The sequence below is a fragment of the Magallana gigas genome, chromosome 7, assembly GCF_963853765.1.
Source record: "Magallana gigas chromosome 7, xbMagGiga1.1, whole genome shotgun sequence".
Taxonomy (NCBI): domain Eukaryota; kingdom Metazoa; phylum Mollusca; class Bivalvia; order Ostreida; family Ostreidae; genus Magallana; species Magallana gigas.
The window spans coordinates 25,550,580-25,566,888 of record NC_088859.1 but is presented as its reverse complement, the minus strand read 5'-3'; the positions used below and the strand labels follow the sequence as shown (position 1 = coordinate 25,566,888).

Sequence of the window (16,309 nt, the reverse complement as noted above, 5' to 3'; positions counted from 1 at the left end):
CACTTGTATTGAAAAGGCATTTTAAAGACGCATCATCTTCTACTACTTTCATTTTTAAGGCTCATTGAAAATATTTTAAAAGGAGATGCAATTATAGTTAAAGTTTGATAATTTTTTGGGATTTTTTTCTCCAGCATGCCCAACATTTTAAGTGGCTGTAGACGTCATTGTTCACCAGATCCCTGTCAGAACGGAGCCCTTTGTGTGGAGAAGTGGAACAATTACCAGTGCATGTGTACTAACAAGTGGGCACACTCCGGCCACAGCTGTGAGACCAGTAAGTATTCCCAGAATGTTTCCAGAACGCAGTACTGTAAATTCCTTATTTATGCGAGTACAAATGTACTTAATTCCAGGATTCCATTGTTTTGCATCTAATTGTGAGGATATAAAATTGCGAGCACCAATTTTTTTGTCAAGATTTCATATGGCTCAAAACTGTCTGAAAAATAAAAGGTAGATTTTAAAATCTGCAAGACTGCTTCTTGCAATTTTAAGCAGATATTATATCCTCGCGTTTATTGAGGAATTTACGATTTTCAGGATCTGGGCAGAACTTTAGCTATCAAAGAGTCTGAGAGTTTCTTTGCAAGGCTGAATGGGGTTCATGATTTTTGCATAAAACTCTTATGTTTTAAGAATAAAACAAGGCATTGTTTTTATTGTGAGTACATGTAGTAGGAAAAATATTTTGACATAGAAAAACGCCCCCAAAAAATAGTTCTATATTCACCAAACAAAGTTTGTTATCTGACTGAGGTGTGCTTTTCAATATTCCATAAAACTTTTTAAAAATGACAGAATATAGTCACAATAGATACTTATTGTTTTTGCTCAAAACAATAACAAGCCCTTTCCGAAAGAACTTCAAATGATAAACTTATGTCCTTTTTTTGCAGACATCAATGAGAATGCAGTGACCATTACCGGAGATTCGACAGCTTTCTTTGACCTGCGAGTCAGCTCTAACCCCCTGGAGATGGAGGAGAGAATCATCTTCAGCTTCCGCACTCAGGTCTATAAGGCCCTCATCTTCTATATGTACGATGAACTGAACAACTTCATCCAACTGGAGGTAGTGGAAGGCAAGAAACTGCGCTTCACAAGGAACAACTTCCAGCAAATCTTCCACCAAGACATAGAAGTTCCAGGTTTGTTTATAAATGAATCTGTCCCTGATCTTGTTTCTTTTTGTCAGTGTATAGTGCTCATTAAAGGTTTTCATGTTTTTGGTAAAGCCAGCTATATAGCATTCCTTCTAGCTCTGGCTATTAAGTTAACCCTTAGCTTGCTAAGTAGAGTGCTGGATTTGTATATCGGAGTACCCAAGTTCAAACCCCAGTAGAAACAATAAGTGCCTCTGTTACATTTTGATCATGATCCACTTTTTACACTACCTAATATGACGATAATTTAAGGTTCTGTGAGCATCAATAATATAGAGACCCTTTTTTGACAAAGACCTACTGTAAATGTATTATATTTGGTGTGTACGATATTTGGCGGAAATTAGTTTTTTAACAAGTTGGCATGGATTTGAATTAGCATATTTCTGAATTTGACTATTCTTAAACATAAATACATGGCATTTAGCCAGATACCGGTTCTTGATTTAGCGGAAGCTGCATTCCGCCAAAAGGGCTAAATAGAATACACAGCCAAATGTAGTTTGTTGACAGTATTTTGGAGTCAACTAAGAAGAAAAATTAATGAAAAACTATAGTTCAAAACTGTTTCTTTAATCAATTCCAAATAGAAAATTTATCAAAACATTTTGGTTTAAAGTAAAGTACAAGTTCTCCTATGAATTTTTATCAAAAAAAATTGGTAGGTCTATGAGTAAAATCACTAGTATTTCTGAATACATGTAATGATCCATGTGATCTAGGACATGTATTGATAGTTCAATTGAAACAACTTGTTTTTAAAATCTTTTGTGTGTTTTTTCTCTGCAGGTATCATACAGCCTACCTGGAAACAAGTTGTATTGGAGCCAACAAAGATAATTGTGGATGACACTGTCACATTCCTCAGCCTGTCAAACAATAAATTGGAGTCTAGCTACAGAATCGATCCATTCGCAGGGGAAGGTAACAGTTCAATTTATTTCCATGCACCATACTTATAATATGGTTCATGAGGAGAGGGAGGGTGTATAATGCTGTTTATTATATCGTAATTTGAATGATGCTGTTTTTAAATGAAATTATTTTACAGTATATTGGTGGAGCTATATTCATTGAAAATAAATTTACTTAAAGGGATGTTTAATTTTGTAGGGGAAACTGTAAGTCCGCCAAGACCCGCAGAAAAGTTGCCCCCATTTCTTAGAATGTACCTGGGTGGAGCTCCGGTCAATGTCACCTCCCTGGAGAAATTCGGGGGATGCATCCGAGGATTCAAAATCGGGGACCGTCTGTTGGATCTTCAGAAGCACTCCCAGAGTGTAGAAGGTATTGTACAACTTGAATCTCTTAAGCATGTATGTCTCAAATACTGATGAAATATCAAAGTTTGTTGGAAATTCCAGCCACTATTTTTTTTTTATCTACTTGAACCTCTATATCTGAAATCATTGGAAATCTGAATTTTTTTCTTCTTGGTCCAAGTGCATTCAGTCACGGCAAAGTTTGGCTGAATATAGTTGAGATTTTCTTTAAATAGAAGTTCTACATTTATCAGTGGATCATTCTACATGCTGAAAATGCGAACAGAAAAATGAACTGAAAACGTGTTTGTATTTCTTTAAAAAGGCTTAAAGAAGGGCTGCAAAAAAGGGTGTACAAAGAATCTGTGTTTGAATGGTGGAGTATGCATTGAGAGATGGGGAGAGGGGCATTATGAATGTGATTGTTCTCATAGCAACTTTGCTGGAAAGCAGTGTGAACTTGGTATGTGCAATTTCTTTTAAATGATACAAATCTTGTTTCAATGTTTTCAAATTTCACATGATAACAGAATGTCAAATGATGACTAATCAATTAAGCCTGTACATTTTACTGAAAGATTTCAGTAAATCTGTTTTGCAATGCTAGTTTACAAAAATCTTGGTTTGCAGAGGCATCAGGAATATTCACCGGGCAATCTGTAGTCCACTATAATTTTATTCCCCTTGGTGAGGCAGCCAGAACCAACAAGGAGCAGTTCTCCTTCATCTTCAAGACAAACTGTACAGACAAAACAATGGTCCTGTTGGTGATACTCAGCAAGAATAGGCAAGTTCATTGTCGTGGGTGATCATCCAGAACCCGCAATCAGGAATTTGTACATTTTGAAGAGGAAAATTTTTTACAGTCAATTCCAAATTACATGTATTGTTGTGAGGAAAGAATTTACAACCAATTACAAATTACATGTATTACTGTGAGGAAAGAATTTACAACCAATTACAAATTACATGTTTTACTGTGAGGAAAGAATTTACAACCAATTACAAATTACATGTATTGCTGTGAGGAAAGAATTTACAACAAATTACATGTATTACTGTGAGGAAAGAATTTACAACTAATTACAAATTACATGTATTACTGTGAGGAAAGAATTTACAACCAATTACAGATTACATGTATTATTGTGAGGAAAGAATTTACAACCAATTACAAATTACATGTAATATTGTGAGGAAAGAATTTATAACCAATTACAAATTAATTTTTTGATGACTTTTTGGTGATACTCGTCAATTCACCCTTCCAATTTTAGAGAAAAAAAATTACATAAAAGAATTTATTGCCAGAGTTTACGACTTATGGTTTTGACATCAAATTTTTTTTATCTTATTTATTGTAGGGGAGATTACATCATAGTTTCACTGAGCACCTCTTTTGTGAGAGCAGTGTGGAATTTACAGAAACGTCTGTGTGAGTGTTAATGTTTATCTATACAGTATCAGACATATACATTGCAGTTTGTGGTATTATTTTGATTTTGGAACAATCAAAATTATTAAATACAAATGTAAAATTATGGTATGTGTTCTGGAAGATTTCTGAAGACTTGGTCATTGCATACGTTCTTGAATTGTGGAGTTGAATTTTTTAAATATAGCAATTGATAACTGATTATATAGGTATTCATCTTGATGATATAACCAGTAATTTGAAGTCACTAAAATGAAAGTATAAAATTAAATAAACTACCGTAAATAGTTTTAATGGTCTAACATTATATATAATAAGTCATATCACAGTATGGTATATACTGGTAATGTGTAATGTAAATTTACAGATGAGGAGAAAGTAAAGGGGAATTTCTGTGATGGAACAGCTCACAAATTTATATACCAACGGGAGGGAGAGGAAATGTGGATAAAGGTATGTGATCAAATCTAAAGGTGCAGAAGTAATTGTTAACATATTTCTCTGTTTCTGTCCTCTCCACAATAGTAATGAATGACATCTTGAGTGTCCCCTGTGTGAGTAAGTCGAGCATTTACACATAGTGTCAGTCTATTTTTTAGTTCAAACACATTAACTTTGATTTTTTAACTAATTTGATATTGGTTTGAAAATTTCTATGCTAGTCGCTTAATTAAAATATCGGTAGCTAAGTTGAATTAGTTCTCCTTGAAATGTCATAGTATACCTGTATATTTGAATTGTAGTTTTGTAGCACGTACAGGTGCAGTTCTCACATAAAACTATTACTGTTTTAAAAGTGATTTAAAAAAATAAAAGCAATAGCACCTTATATATTTATTATATAACTTTTTTTTTTTATTTCAATATTATTCATATCGATTTGCATAAATTACTGTATACAGGGAAATATTTGCCCCTTTTTATTTTTGCCCTCGTTTTTAACAAGCTAATTTAAGACTGGGCGAATTCCATGTTTCATATTATCTCTCTTTAAACACAACTTTGTCTTGGTAAATTGAAGGTGAGATGTTTGCAAGTGTAGAAGGGTGGGAAAATAACCCTGTATACACTAACACGACAGAGAGGGTTTTTTTTAAAATGTGTCTTAAGGTCAGACGACACGTTCCTCAATTTATATAACTTTTTAAAGGAACTCAAGACCTATGGTACCTATGCTCATAACAGCGAGCAGCTACAGCTCTAAGCACTTGACCATATAAGCTTTTATATATAAATTAATAAGAGTTTAATCATATTACATTATTATAAATAGTAATAAATTTATTGGAACTCTTTTATTAAAAGGAGATACAAAAAAGATGCTCGAGGAATGTGTCATCTGACTTTAAATGTATAAATTAAAACTCGCATCAATCTTTGGTTGTGGATGAGCATGCCTACTCTAGATAGTTTGACATATCAGATTAACTGTTAATCCCTAAATGAAAGGATATTGTTTTGTCTTGATGACTGTGTTTTTATGAAATATATTAATAATAATCAATGATAATGCAGGCTGCAGACATTCACAGTGTGAGTACTGATACATGTATAGTATAGTGCATGTTGAAAGATGCCCTGACACTTTCAGTTTGATCTGTTCTTTCATTTTATTTATGTAGTACATCTTGTACAGAACTAATTTTTTGTAAATGTCTATATATACAATTCATTATTATTCACTAACAGAGATTCAGCATGAGGGGCAGGGAATTAGGGAAAGAGGTTCTGGAACTTATATGTGAACCTTTTATTAGGGTCTTCTGTTTCCAACGGAAGACCCTATTGTTTTTGTTAGGTTTCTTTTTCTCTATTTTTCACTATTATTATTCTTTTTTTTCTGAACATTTTTCTTAAAACTCAAATATCTCAAAGAGTAAAAACATGATCGTCCGTCACTTCTGGTATGCTCAAACAGCATTTCTAAAAAGTTGTGTTTTTAAAATTTTTCAAATTAAAAAATTTACGATTTCTTTTCATCAGCATACATGTATGTTTTAAACTTATCAAGTTTTATTATGAGCAGGTTGTCCGTCACTTCCGGTCGTCACCGGAAGTGATTCCAAAATTTCAATTTTTGGATTTTTAAAGCATTTTGTAGACATTTTGTACTGAATACAAAACTAAAAACCGTTTTAAAATTGGACAACGCATTGCAGAGATGTTGCAGTTTTAAAATGACCTTTTCCGGAAATCTCAATATTCCAATGTAGGTCCAAAAATTAGTTTAAAAGGAAGTTGATATAGTAACTCGTACCAAATGTCAACATTTTGATTTAACCCTATCATATATTCATAATCAAACGGAAAACCCACTCGTTGCTCGCAACGAGGTCATGTCTAGTTATGGGTTATAATTCTTTTATGGGGGAAAAACTGTTACTCACTGCATAAACAACTACATGTACATGTAGCTGCACAAGAGAGAGCACTGTATTGTTGAGACAGTTTAAAAAACAAAAAACTTGTTGTTTTTTTTCTTTTATGTTAAACTGTTGCAGATTTTGATATTAAAGAATGTTTTGATTAGCTTTTGCATGCTCTAAAAATTTATGTTTCAATTCATTTTAATTTTGTCTGTTCCTCTTTTTAATTTGATATTTGTCATTTATGAATTTTTTCACTTGATATACATGTAGTTATGAGATACTGTATTACCGGTATATGCAACTATAGATGTTAATTTCTGGATTGTGGTGCAACTTTAGATGTTATATCTAGATTTTAAAGCAACTATAGATGTTATTATCTACATTTTAAGGCAACTACATGTATAGATGTTCTTTTATGGATTTTGATGCAAGTGAAGAAGTTATATTCTGGATTTTGATGCAGGTTGATCGATCAGACTGGAGGAGAAAATTTATAACCAACACACTTCTGGAGAACATGGACACAATGTTAGTAGGGGGCTTGATCCCAGGAGTCCTCAATGACATGGAGTCGCAATACAAAGACCCTAACAAGACTGGCAATTTCACTGGATGCATATCAGGTACATTGTGGAATTTTTTTTGGGGGGGAGGGAGGGGGGGGGGGGCATGGTTTTGGTTTATAAAGGTTGCAATTTCAATGCTTTGATCAAATAAATAGATGTACAGTCAAACCTTGTTATCTCAAACTCCTTTAGACTAGCTGTGAAAAAACAGAGATTTTTATGACTTAAAATGTTAAAGCAGAGATACTTAGACAAAATAAGTGGTTGGAAATTCCAAATCACATTGTAATATTCATGGGTATTCAAGATACATTTGTTCAATTGTAATATAATCTTTATGCATTATACAATATATTAAAAGGAGTTTGCAGGTGATTAACATAATTGATTATGCTGATTAAACTTAATGAATAATACTACAGAATGAGGCTAGCCATATACTGTATTGTTTTACAGAAGTAAAATATGTACCAGTAAATGAGAGAACGTTTGTGGTCCAGCCAATGAAAGAGTTAAGGGACTTGAAGAATGGGTCCATTACTGTGCATGGTCCTGATGTGCCTCAGTGCTCGCCTGTAGATTATCACGACCCCTGGCTGACCTCTGAACCCACGACATCTGTCCCAACCACCAGTATACATCCAACGGTGAGCACCATGCAGCTACCACACCCACACACTGTACCATGCAGCCACCACACCCACACACTGTACCATGCAGCTACCACACCCACACAGTGCACCATGCAGCCACCACACCTACACACTGTACCATGCAGCTACCACACCCACACACTATACCATGCAGCCACCACACCCACACAGTGCACCATGCAGCCACCACACCTACACACTGTACCATGCAGCTACCACACCCACACAAGTTACCATGCAGCCACCACACCCACACACTGTACCATGCAGCTACCACACCCACACACTGTACCATGCAGCCACCACACCCACACACTGTACCATGCAGCTACCACACCCACACACTGTACCATGCAGCCACCACACCCACACACTGTACCATGCAGCTACCATACCCACACACTGTACCATGCAGCTACCACACCCACACACTGTACCATGCAGCTACCACACCCACACACTGTACCATGCAGCTACCACACCCACACACTGTACCATGCAGCTACCACACCCACACACTGTACCATGCAGCTACCACACCCACACACTGTACCATGCAGCCACCACACCCACACACTGTACCATGCAGCTACCACACCCACACAAGTTACCATGCAGCTACCACACCCACACACTGTACCATGCAGCCACCACACCCACACACTGTACCATGCAGCTACCACACCCACACAAGTTACCATGCAGCTACCACACCCACACACTGTACCATGCAGCCACCACACCCACACACTGTACCATGCAGCTACCACACCCACACACTGTACCATGCAGCTACCACACCCACACACTGTACCATGCAGCCACCACACCCACACACTGTACCATGCAGCTACCACACCCACACACTGTACCATGCAGCTACCACACCCACACAAGTTACCATGCAGCCACCACACCCACACATTGTACCATGCAGCTACCACACCCACACACTGTACCATGCACCAGTATCAACAGTGAATACTGATCGTCAAGTGCAATTTGATGCAAAAATTCTATTGATATCATATGATTTTGTTTGTCTATGATGCAAACATGTACATGACCTGTGTAGAACATGAATAAATGCACTGGTTTTATGTGTATACATCTAAATTAATATCTTTCAGTTTATTGATGTTCATATGGAAAAATAGTCTTATTTTTGTGTCATATATGATTGAAAATTCAATTACAAGAAACATATCTCATTCTTGAATTAACTTGGCAGCTCATCTGTTTAAACTGTAAACTAAATCGTCCTTATTCATCCTAATCCATTTTTTGCAAATATAAAGTTAATTGAGTTATAATCTCATTTTTTAAGTTGGATATCTAGAGTTTTTTAATAGAATTTTTTGAGAAATAATGCTGGGAATGTATTTATTTTATCAATAGCTGGGCATCACGATGCCACCTTGGGACATCAGGGGACCCGATATCTATGTCATTGGAATAGGAAACAATATCACCACTCCTGGACCAACCACTACCACCAGCTCTACCACTACCTCAACCACTGAAATGGTTACCACTGCCATGTACCACCCAACCACTGAGCAGGAACCGGCAAATGTCACCCTGCTGCTGGGACAAATAACAACAGAAACTGTGTCCTCTATGACCATATGTGAGTTTATAGTAAAGAGCAGATTCAAATTTTATATTCAGTTATTTAATATGTGGATGGTTGTACATAAGAACTAATGTTATGAACAGATGCATCCAGGCAAAAAAGCCTTTGCATACTTGCTGCAAAAAATGCCTACAAGATTTGGCTGTTGAGGTTAAAAAAAGATACTCTTGTGATAAAAGGAAATACCCTCTGTGTATAGGTCCCAGTATGTAAAAGTAAAGTCTTGGATAGTGATAAGTCTGAAATTCCTTTTACCTTAAAAATGTCCTAATGTCCTATATTGGTACATCAAATGTATTTAGAAAATTACATACTATTAATTACTTTATTTTTATAGAAAAGCTTAAAAAATTCAAGAGTACCCCGGTACATGTCAATTATTAATATTCAATTACTTTACATATATTAAATTTGATGTATGTTCCTGTCTACATTACGTTCCTGTCTATATTAAATCTTGTTGTTATATTGGTTTCAGTGATTGTGTCCTGTGTGGTGACTCTCATGTGTCTGATAGCCATCCTGATCGCTGTCATCATGAGAAAAAAACGTAAACGCTATGTCACCTACGACGTCCGCAAGAAGTACATTGATGACTTTGAGATGAAGGAGCCGCTGAACCACAACATGGAGACGTACAGCCCCGCATCGCCACCACCCAAGAAAGACATTCATATCGCCACATGGGATGAATTCAGCATGGTGTCTGCTACTTTAGGGCGTAAGTTGGAGGAGGAAGATTAAACTAATATATTTATTTTTCCCCCTTATTTCAGGAATAGTTATGAAAATGCAATTTTAAGGTTATTCTTTTATATATTGTAATTCCTGGATCTCTTCTTTTCACAACAGCCAATAAAAAGAAACAAAATGGAATTACACCTGGAAAAGTTCACACAGTAAGTCCCATCTTGATGATTGGTTTAAAAGCAAGTTTTAGTAACTTAAATGTGCCAATTTTACTGGTACTGCAATGTTGCAAATTCACTTGCAAAAAATTCAATTTGATCATGATACTGTAATTTTCCAAACATAGCCAACTCTGGATAGCACTGTAAAACCAAACCTTTGCCAAAATATAGGCATTCAAATAGGTATTAATCTGTATACATTGTCATGTACTCTTTGGAAGTTCCTAATGGTAATGACAGGTTAAAGATTATGACTCCTCTTTGTAACTTAGTTTGCTAAATATCTCACTCTTGCAATATTTTTTTTTCTCAATCAGTTACCTGCAGATCTCAGAAACACAGAATACCCAGTTCAGACCACATTCCTGCCAGAGGATGGAGTAAAACACCCAGTGTACAACCGTAAAAAGAACAGACCTGCCTCCTCAATATCGGAGGTCCTTGAGGAAATGGAGAGACAACAGAAAGCTAAAGGTTTGTACCTATAATACAGTTGAGCAGTACAGTGAAGGTGATGCTTTAGTGAGGGCCAAGCTAGAAGCCCCCAAATTGAAATTAGCTTGACCCAGACCCCCCCCCCCCCCCCAATTCTTGTTTACCTATCTTTATTTAGATACATGTGCACGAAGTGATGTTAGAAATCACTTGCAGATTCTTTTGATTCTTTTGTCATAAGGGTTTATTATTGTTAAGCTTATAAATGTCAATCAGGGAAGCTTTTTGTGTGTCAGTCTTGTTTTAAAAATGAGAATTTATTGATGTGCTTTTGTGCAAAAACTCGATCTCCTTTTTTTTGCTGTTTTGTTTAAGCTTTTTGCTATAAACACTTTGAATTTCAGAGCTTGGCCTTGACCCTGAACAGTTTGAAGACCCAAAGTCTCACGGAGAGGGTGAGCTAGAGTGGGACCCTCTTGTTGACCGCACCCCCCTCACACTAGTATGTACCTGCTGGTCTTTTTACTTATCTAAAATGATAATCTCTTGCTTTATTTTTTTAATTGTTAATTGTGCTAACACTTCTATTTACAGTACAAGATTATACAGTTGTTTTGTTACATTCATAGTCAAAGCAATATGAGCTGCAATTTTCATGCTAAAATTTCTTTTTACGAAAAGTGTTATTTTCTACTAAATCGACAAAAATATCATGGTTTTTAAAGTTCTGTTAGCCATATTTTTATTGGAAAAGCAGTAAAGAAGCCTTAAATGAAGCAAAATTGAATTATTGTCGTCCTGTACAAAAATTGATCTGCTATATATTCCTTAGAAGAAAAATCTTTCTTTTGACGAAAATCAATGATTCTTTCAAACCTTTTTTAAAGCGCTAAGCATAGCTCAGCGCTTTATTGTCGTTAGACTTCTATTTCCGGTGCAAGGAATAACTGCCCTCTATGAGCAGAAATATACATCATTTAAACTGGTAAGAGGAATAGGGAACCAGTTATCTGGGTGACGGAAATGGCCGAGTAGATAGTGATACGATTAGTTTGCGGGGCTTACGTACATCAGCACGGGATGCTACGCAGTGATGAAAAAATATATAGTGCGTATTCAGAAGCTAAAATATAGAAAAATAAAATCGATTCTTTGCAAGAAAATTTCAAAAACTGTGATAAATAACTGTTCAAAAGGTATAATTTGTGATTTTAACATATCTTTTTTCAGGCAAGTATCCATATACAAGTCGTGTTCAGCTTTAATTCACATCATCTTCAGAAAGTAACATATATTTAAAGAAATCTGGCCTTCAATACTTTAAATTGATATTCATTAAACATAAACCAAAATTTCAATAAGGCTCATTTCCGCCTACGCTTGCACACAGTAAATTTTCTTAGAACCAAGCTAGGTTAGCGCTTTTCAGTGCTTTCAGTACTTTGATTATCATTAGAGTTTAATTTACATGCAGACTTATCATACTAGCAGGTTTTTGCAGCAAAATAAAATTCTAAAAGATACAGCTCATATTGCTTTAAGTTATACTTAAAAAATAAACAGTATTGTGTTAATTTTATTTTAAAAATGTGAGTACTAGAATTATCTAACTATAGACTGTTGTAAAACTCTTCATATTTTTCAAAGCTGTTCTTCTTCACACTTTCTCATATGCAATGTGCAGGCTGTGTAATATATGTACTATATGTCTTGAATTGTAATTTCATCCCTCAAAAAAAAACAACTTTATACTTTGCTATCATTAACAAATGTATTATAATTTTATTTGCATGGTTTTTATTTACTCCCATTTTGATATAACCTGGTATTTATATATCAGTTTACAGTGTATGTCAAGATAAGATAATATCATCTCCAAACCAATGGAATATGTAAATGTATTCCATTTACTAGTACTGTGCATTCTATTTAGGAACTTTCGTGGAAAGCAGCTTCCATTAAATCAAGTGCATACATATATGAATTTGTACATTCAAAAATAAGCCAATTGATCAATGCCAACTATTGCGCATTCTAAATGATACAAGCAATTATGGTAAAAGCCCAACATATTAGAATTCAGTGAATCTGAAACATTATATTCTAAAATTGCAGACAAAAATTGAAAAATATGAAGTGTTCACAATTCACTTTGTTGTCCATTGCTTTTTGTGGTCATTTGTGTGTTGAGTCGATACACTGCAAACCATGTACAAAAGCAGTTAAAGCTAGTATGTCACACATTGCTTACTGTTGCAGCATTTTAAGTTTTACTCGATGTTATGAATGATTTCCGATTTTGACCATATTTTTCGTTCACTAGGGAATTCACCATGACACAATATACGAGGTTTGTATAGTTTACAGTAATCTGACGTTTTGCATCGGAGCAAAGTCTGGTTTCAGGACGCATTGGGGTGGCTGTAGATCTCTCTGCAGATCTCTAACGTCTCTTTTCTTCTCTAGATTAAGTTCTCTTTGTGACTCTGTGATTTTTCATCTCTTCCTCTGCCTCTCTTCATTAACCTATGTTTGTTTGGAAATCTTTTCTTCAAATTTGAAACAGTCACTATAGACTCCTAGCCAATTTGATTTTTAGTTTAACAATGATGGTGTTGTACTTTTTAGCAATGTGATACCACTTTCTCCTTCTGTGTGTCATCACTGTTTATCTGTCTGTGTTAAATATTGTGTGCTAGTTGTGATGTGACATTTACTCATTTACCAAAACTGCCTCTGAGCTCGAGCTACTCATTCTATTATAAAGCCAGCTGATAAGATGCTATTCCAAAACTTTAAACCATGTATTATACCATTGATTCATTGAGACTGAGGCAATTTTTAGATAAATGCAGTAATATGATAGCAATGTATGTTCATTCTATGCTTGAAAGATGAATAGAATTTTAGATTCCTTTGTAAGTTTTTACACTGATAATGATTGTAGAAACAGAGAGCTTCATTGTATGAGGCCATTCGAGATGCTTTCGCGTTGCTAAACTCAAGGAAATAGTTAAAGGAGAATCGGATTCTGCCATGCTCAACATGTGTGCAATAATGTTGACAAAGGGTATATTCATGCACCGATTCAAATATAAAGATGTATTTATTCATTTTGATATGGTAAATGGGATAGTGGATTTCTATCTTACACAGATAGTCTTGGTCATCAATCGTAGAATATGACATTGAAAAAGTAACAAATAAAAGCATTAAAATTCAATGCACTTTATATAGTCATTTGTATTTGAGAGCAATAAAGAGCAATAAATCATTGGGAATCATAGAAATGGGCAAATAGATGATTGGTAAATCTTCCAGCATAAACATGTACACTCTTTCTGGGTTGCGGTTCTTTCTGGTTTCTAATGGCTTTAGCAATTCAGAAGGTATAAATGCTTTCAGCTTTTATATATCAATTTAATATTTCAATATTGTCATTTGTGTAGTACATGTACATGTAAATGGATAACTGTTATTCTAACTTTAATGAACAGCTTTCAAGCATTCATTTCAACCCTGACATTAATGTCTTATTGTGTAAAACTATCATGATTTCATTCCGGTTTTTTTTCTCTCTCATTATTTTGGGTTTTTTTGTTTTGATAATTTAAATTAATTTTTCTTTAGTTTTCTTTTTTGTTCCCCTAACATTCTCCAATTTTTAATGTATTGGAACGAATCTCACTGGTATGTTTATTTTTAGACCCAGGATGAAGATTCAGACGGTAAAAGTCGTGCGACATCCTCTGGATCGGAGGACCCGCTAAAAGTATTAGATCAGCAGGAGGACCTGTTACAGGAATACAACGGAGACAGCGGATACGAGGCGGAGTCCCAGCGTAACGGGGACGACGACCTCGACCTCGGAGAGTCACTAACTCCGCCCACCCCTGATAGCTCCAAGCTGTATTATGACATTACAGGGGTGCCGGAGTCGCCCAAGTGTACCTCCACTCCATACAGACTTATTATTGAATCAGAGGAGCAGTTCGTCTAGTCTCGTTGTGTGCTAAGCCTGGTCTCTAAATATCCGTGTTTTTGTTTGTATTACGTTTCTTCTCGGTGCTTTGTTAAATCGGATGTCTCAATCGTATGCTCACTTAATTTTTTATTACATGTTCCAAGTACATGTAAATTGTGCAGGAGTTGCATGATATTTATGTGTTCATATATTGATATCACCTGGCAGAGGAGAAAAATGCTACGTTTTAACTGACATATGTACCTGCTTTCCGAGAGGAGAATTGTGGTAATGTGAACAAAGGGATAAACTTTGTGTCTGATAATGTTAGTTTGGTTATTCTTTTGAAGAATATATTGTTCCTTAAAGTTCACATGGTTACAGAAAAGTCTTTATTATATAAAACTGCTGGAAAATACTATACCTAGATTACAATGCAAAACAAGATATATATTGACTTTAAAATGCATGAGTTGGGTATATAATTCTTCAGCTGTAATAATATGTTGTTATGGAGTTGTAGATTGAACACATTATTAAGTCTTTCTCTGATTTTGATGCATAATTTATTTTATAGATTTGTTGTGTATTATGTATATGTATGTCATTCCAGAATGCTTTAGAATTGTGAAATGGAATCGACTTGGAAATACATGTAGTTGAAGATAGCAATGAAACAATTCACTGCTGTTTCTACCTCCTTTTAGTGTCTTTGAAAATTGCATGTGTCAATGGTATATGCATGTATATGAATGAAATCAAATTACTTCTTTCTTTTTTTTACTCAAGGTTGTAAGTGCTTCTCAAGAACTGATTTGCAACACAATGTGATGGCTTTATAAAGCAATAATTTGTCATGTATATATGTAAAACTTGTTTTTTTTATTCAAACATTCCAATGCTGATTTACATGTATTTTATTTATTGCCAATATCATGTGAATGTACGTATATGTTACTGAGCTTTTAAAACAAATTTTCTATCTTGTCTCTATAAAGATTATACGTTTTTAAAAATATTTGAAAATTATGCTTAAAATCTCCAGAGGACAAATATTCATTAATTAAGATTACCAACAAATTTCACTTTGGCATGTTCTTAGAGTTATCTTTCCTTGCTCTGTATTTATTATTAAGATGTTTTCTTATTCAAGGCAGCAATAAAAAGTATTTGTGGAGATGGTTATTGAAGGAATAATCATCCAAATTCATTCTGATAATGTTCACATTTTCTCACATTATTTGTATTACCAAAGAACGTGCAATAAACTTACTATAACGTTTTTTTCTGGCATTTTTTTTCCAATATGAAGATTTTTACTGATTCTACTAAAAATCGGGGGTAGGAGGATGCGAGTCTTTCACACCATTTGAACAGTTATTGATTAAGGGCTTGGTTAAACATTTTCACACATTTAAGAAGCTTTGGATTGGGTATATTTCTATTATTACCCCCACCCATCCACCAAGTTTTGAAAGTATTCACGCTGCTTTCTTGAAAGCATTTCAATGGATGAAAACCCTGTGGATTCCGACGCTGCATGAAGAAGTTTCGTCCATCTTCGGTCATGTATCACGGTAATAAAGATATGAAATTGTAAATTATTTTTGATATCGGCAATAACACTCCATGCAGGTCAAAATGCACTATGGGTGTTCGTGACTGGATTCTCGAGTATTTATTAGAGAAGTCCGCCAATTGAAATTTGAACATTTTCTTTACGAGTGTCACCGGCAGACAATATATATTGCTGCCAGACGATTGTTAAATTTTTGAAGAGATTAGATAAAGAGTTTTTCGGTCGTTTAAATGGTTGACCCACTGTGATAATCCAGTGTTCCGATAGCTTTGTAACGAGATTATTCATCAAAGTGATTCCTGCCATGCTGAGTAAGGTCTATCGTCTAGC

General features: G+C 35.0%; 1 protein-coding gene across 14 annotated transcripts in view; it reads left to right on the top strand.

The window, feature by feature from the left end:
* Positions 1 to 15,683, top strand: part of LOC105337123 (axotactin) — a 43,996-nt gene extending 28,313 nt beyond the window's left edge. For 11 of the 14 annotated variants that reach the window (XM_034456220.2, XM_066065029.1, XM_066065037.1 and 8 more), the window contains 18 exons: positions 135 to 277; positions 900 to 1,151; positions 1,956 to 2,090; positions 2,280 to 2,453; positions 2,754 to 2,891; positions 3,059 to 3,215; positions 3,793 to 3,863; positions 4,231 to 4,316; positions 5,379 to 5,396; positions 6,699 to 6,858; positions 7,258 to 7,448; positions 8,853 to 9,084; positions 9,569 to 9,811; positions 9,943 to 9,989; positions 10,319 to 10,475; positions 10,841 to 10,938; positions 12,760 to 12,786; positions 14,143 to 15,683. In XM_034456220.2, the coding sequence (XP_034312111.2) occupies positions 135 to 277; positions 900 to 1,151; positions 1,956 to 2,090; positions 2,280 to 2,453; positions 2,754 to 2,891; positions 3,059 to 3,215; positions 3,793 to 3,863; positions 4,231 to 4,316; positions 5,379 to 5,396; positions 6,699 to 6,858; positions 7,258 to 7,448; positions 8,853 to 9,084; positions 9,569 to 9,811; positions 9,943 to 9,989; positions 10,319 to 10,475; positions 10,841 to 10,938; positions 12,760 to 12,786; positions 14,143 to 14,436 (2,623 nt within the window). In that variant the 3' untranslated portion in view covers positions 14,437 to 15,683. The remainder of the gene's footprint in view (positions 1 to 134; positions 278 to 899; positions 1,152 to 1,955; positions 2,091 to 2,279; positions 2,454 to 2,753; positions 2,892 to 3,058; positions 3,216 to 3,792; positions 3,864 to 4,230; positions 4,317 to 5,378; positions 5,397 to 6,698; positions 6,859 to 7,257; positions 7,449 to 8,852; positions 9,085 to 9,568; positions 9,812 to 9,942; positions 9,990 to 10,318; positions 10,476 to 10,840; positions 10,939 to 12,759; positions 12,787 to 14,142) is intronic. The other 3 variants (XM_066065038.1, XM_066065039.1, XM_066065040.1) reach the window with 3 other exon arrangements.
* Positions 15,684 to 16,309: the final 626 nt, after the last annotated feature.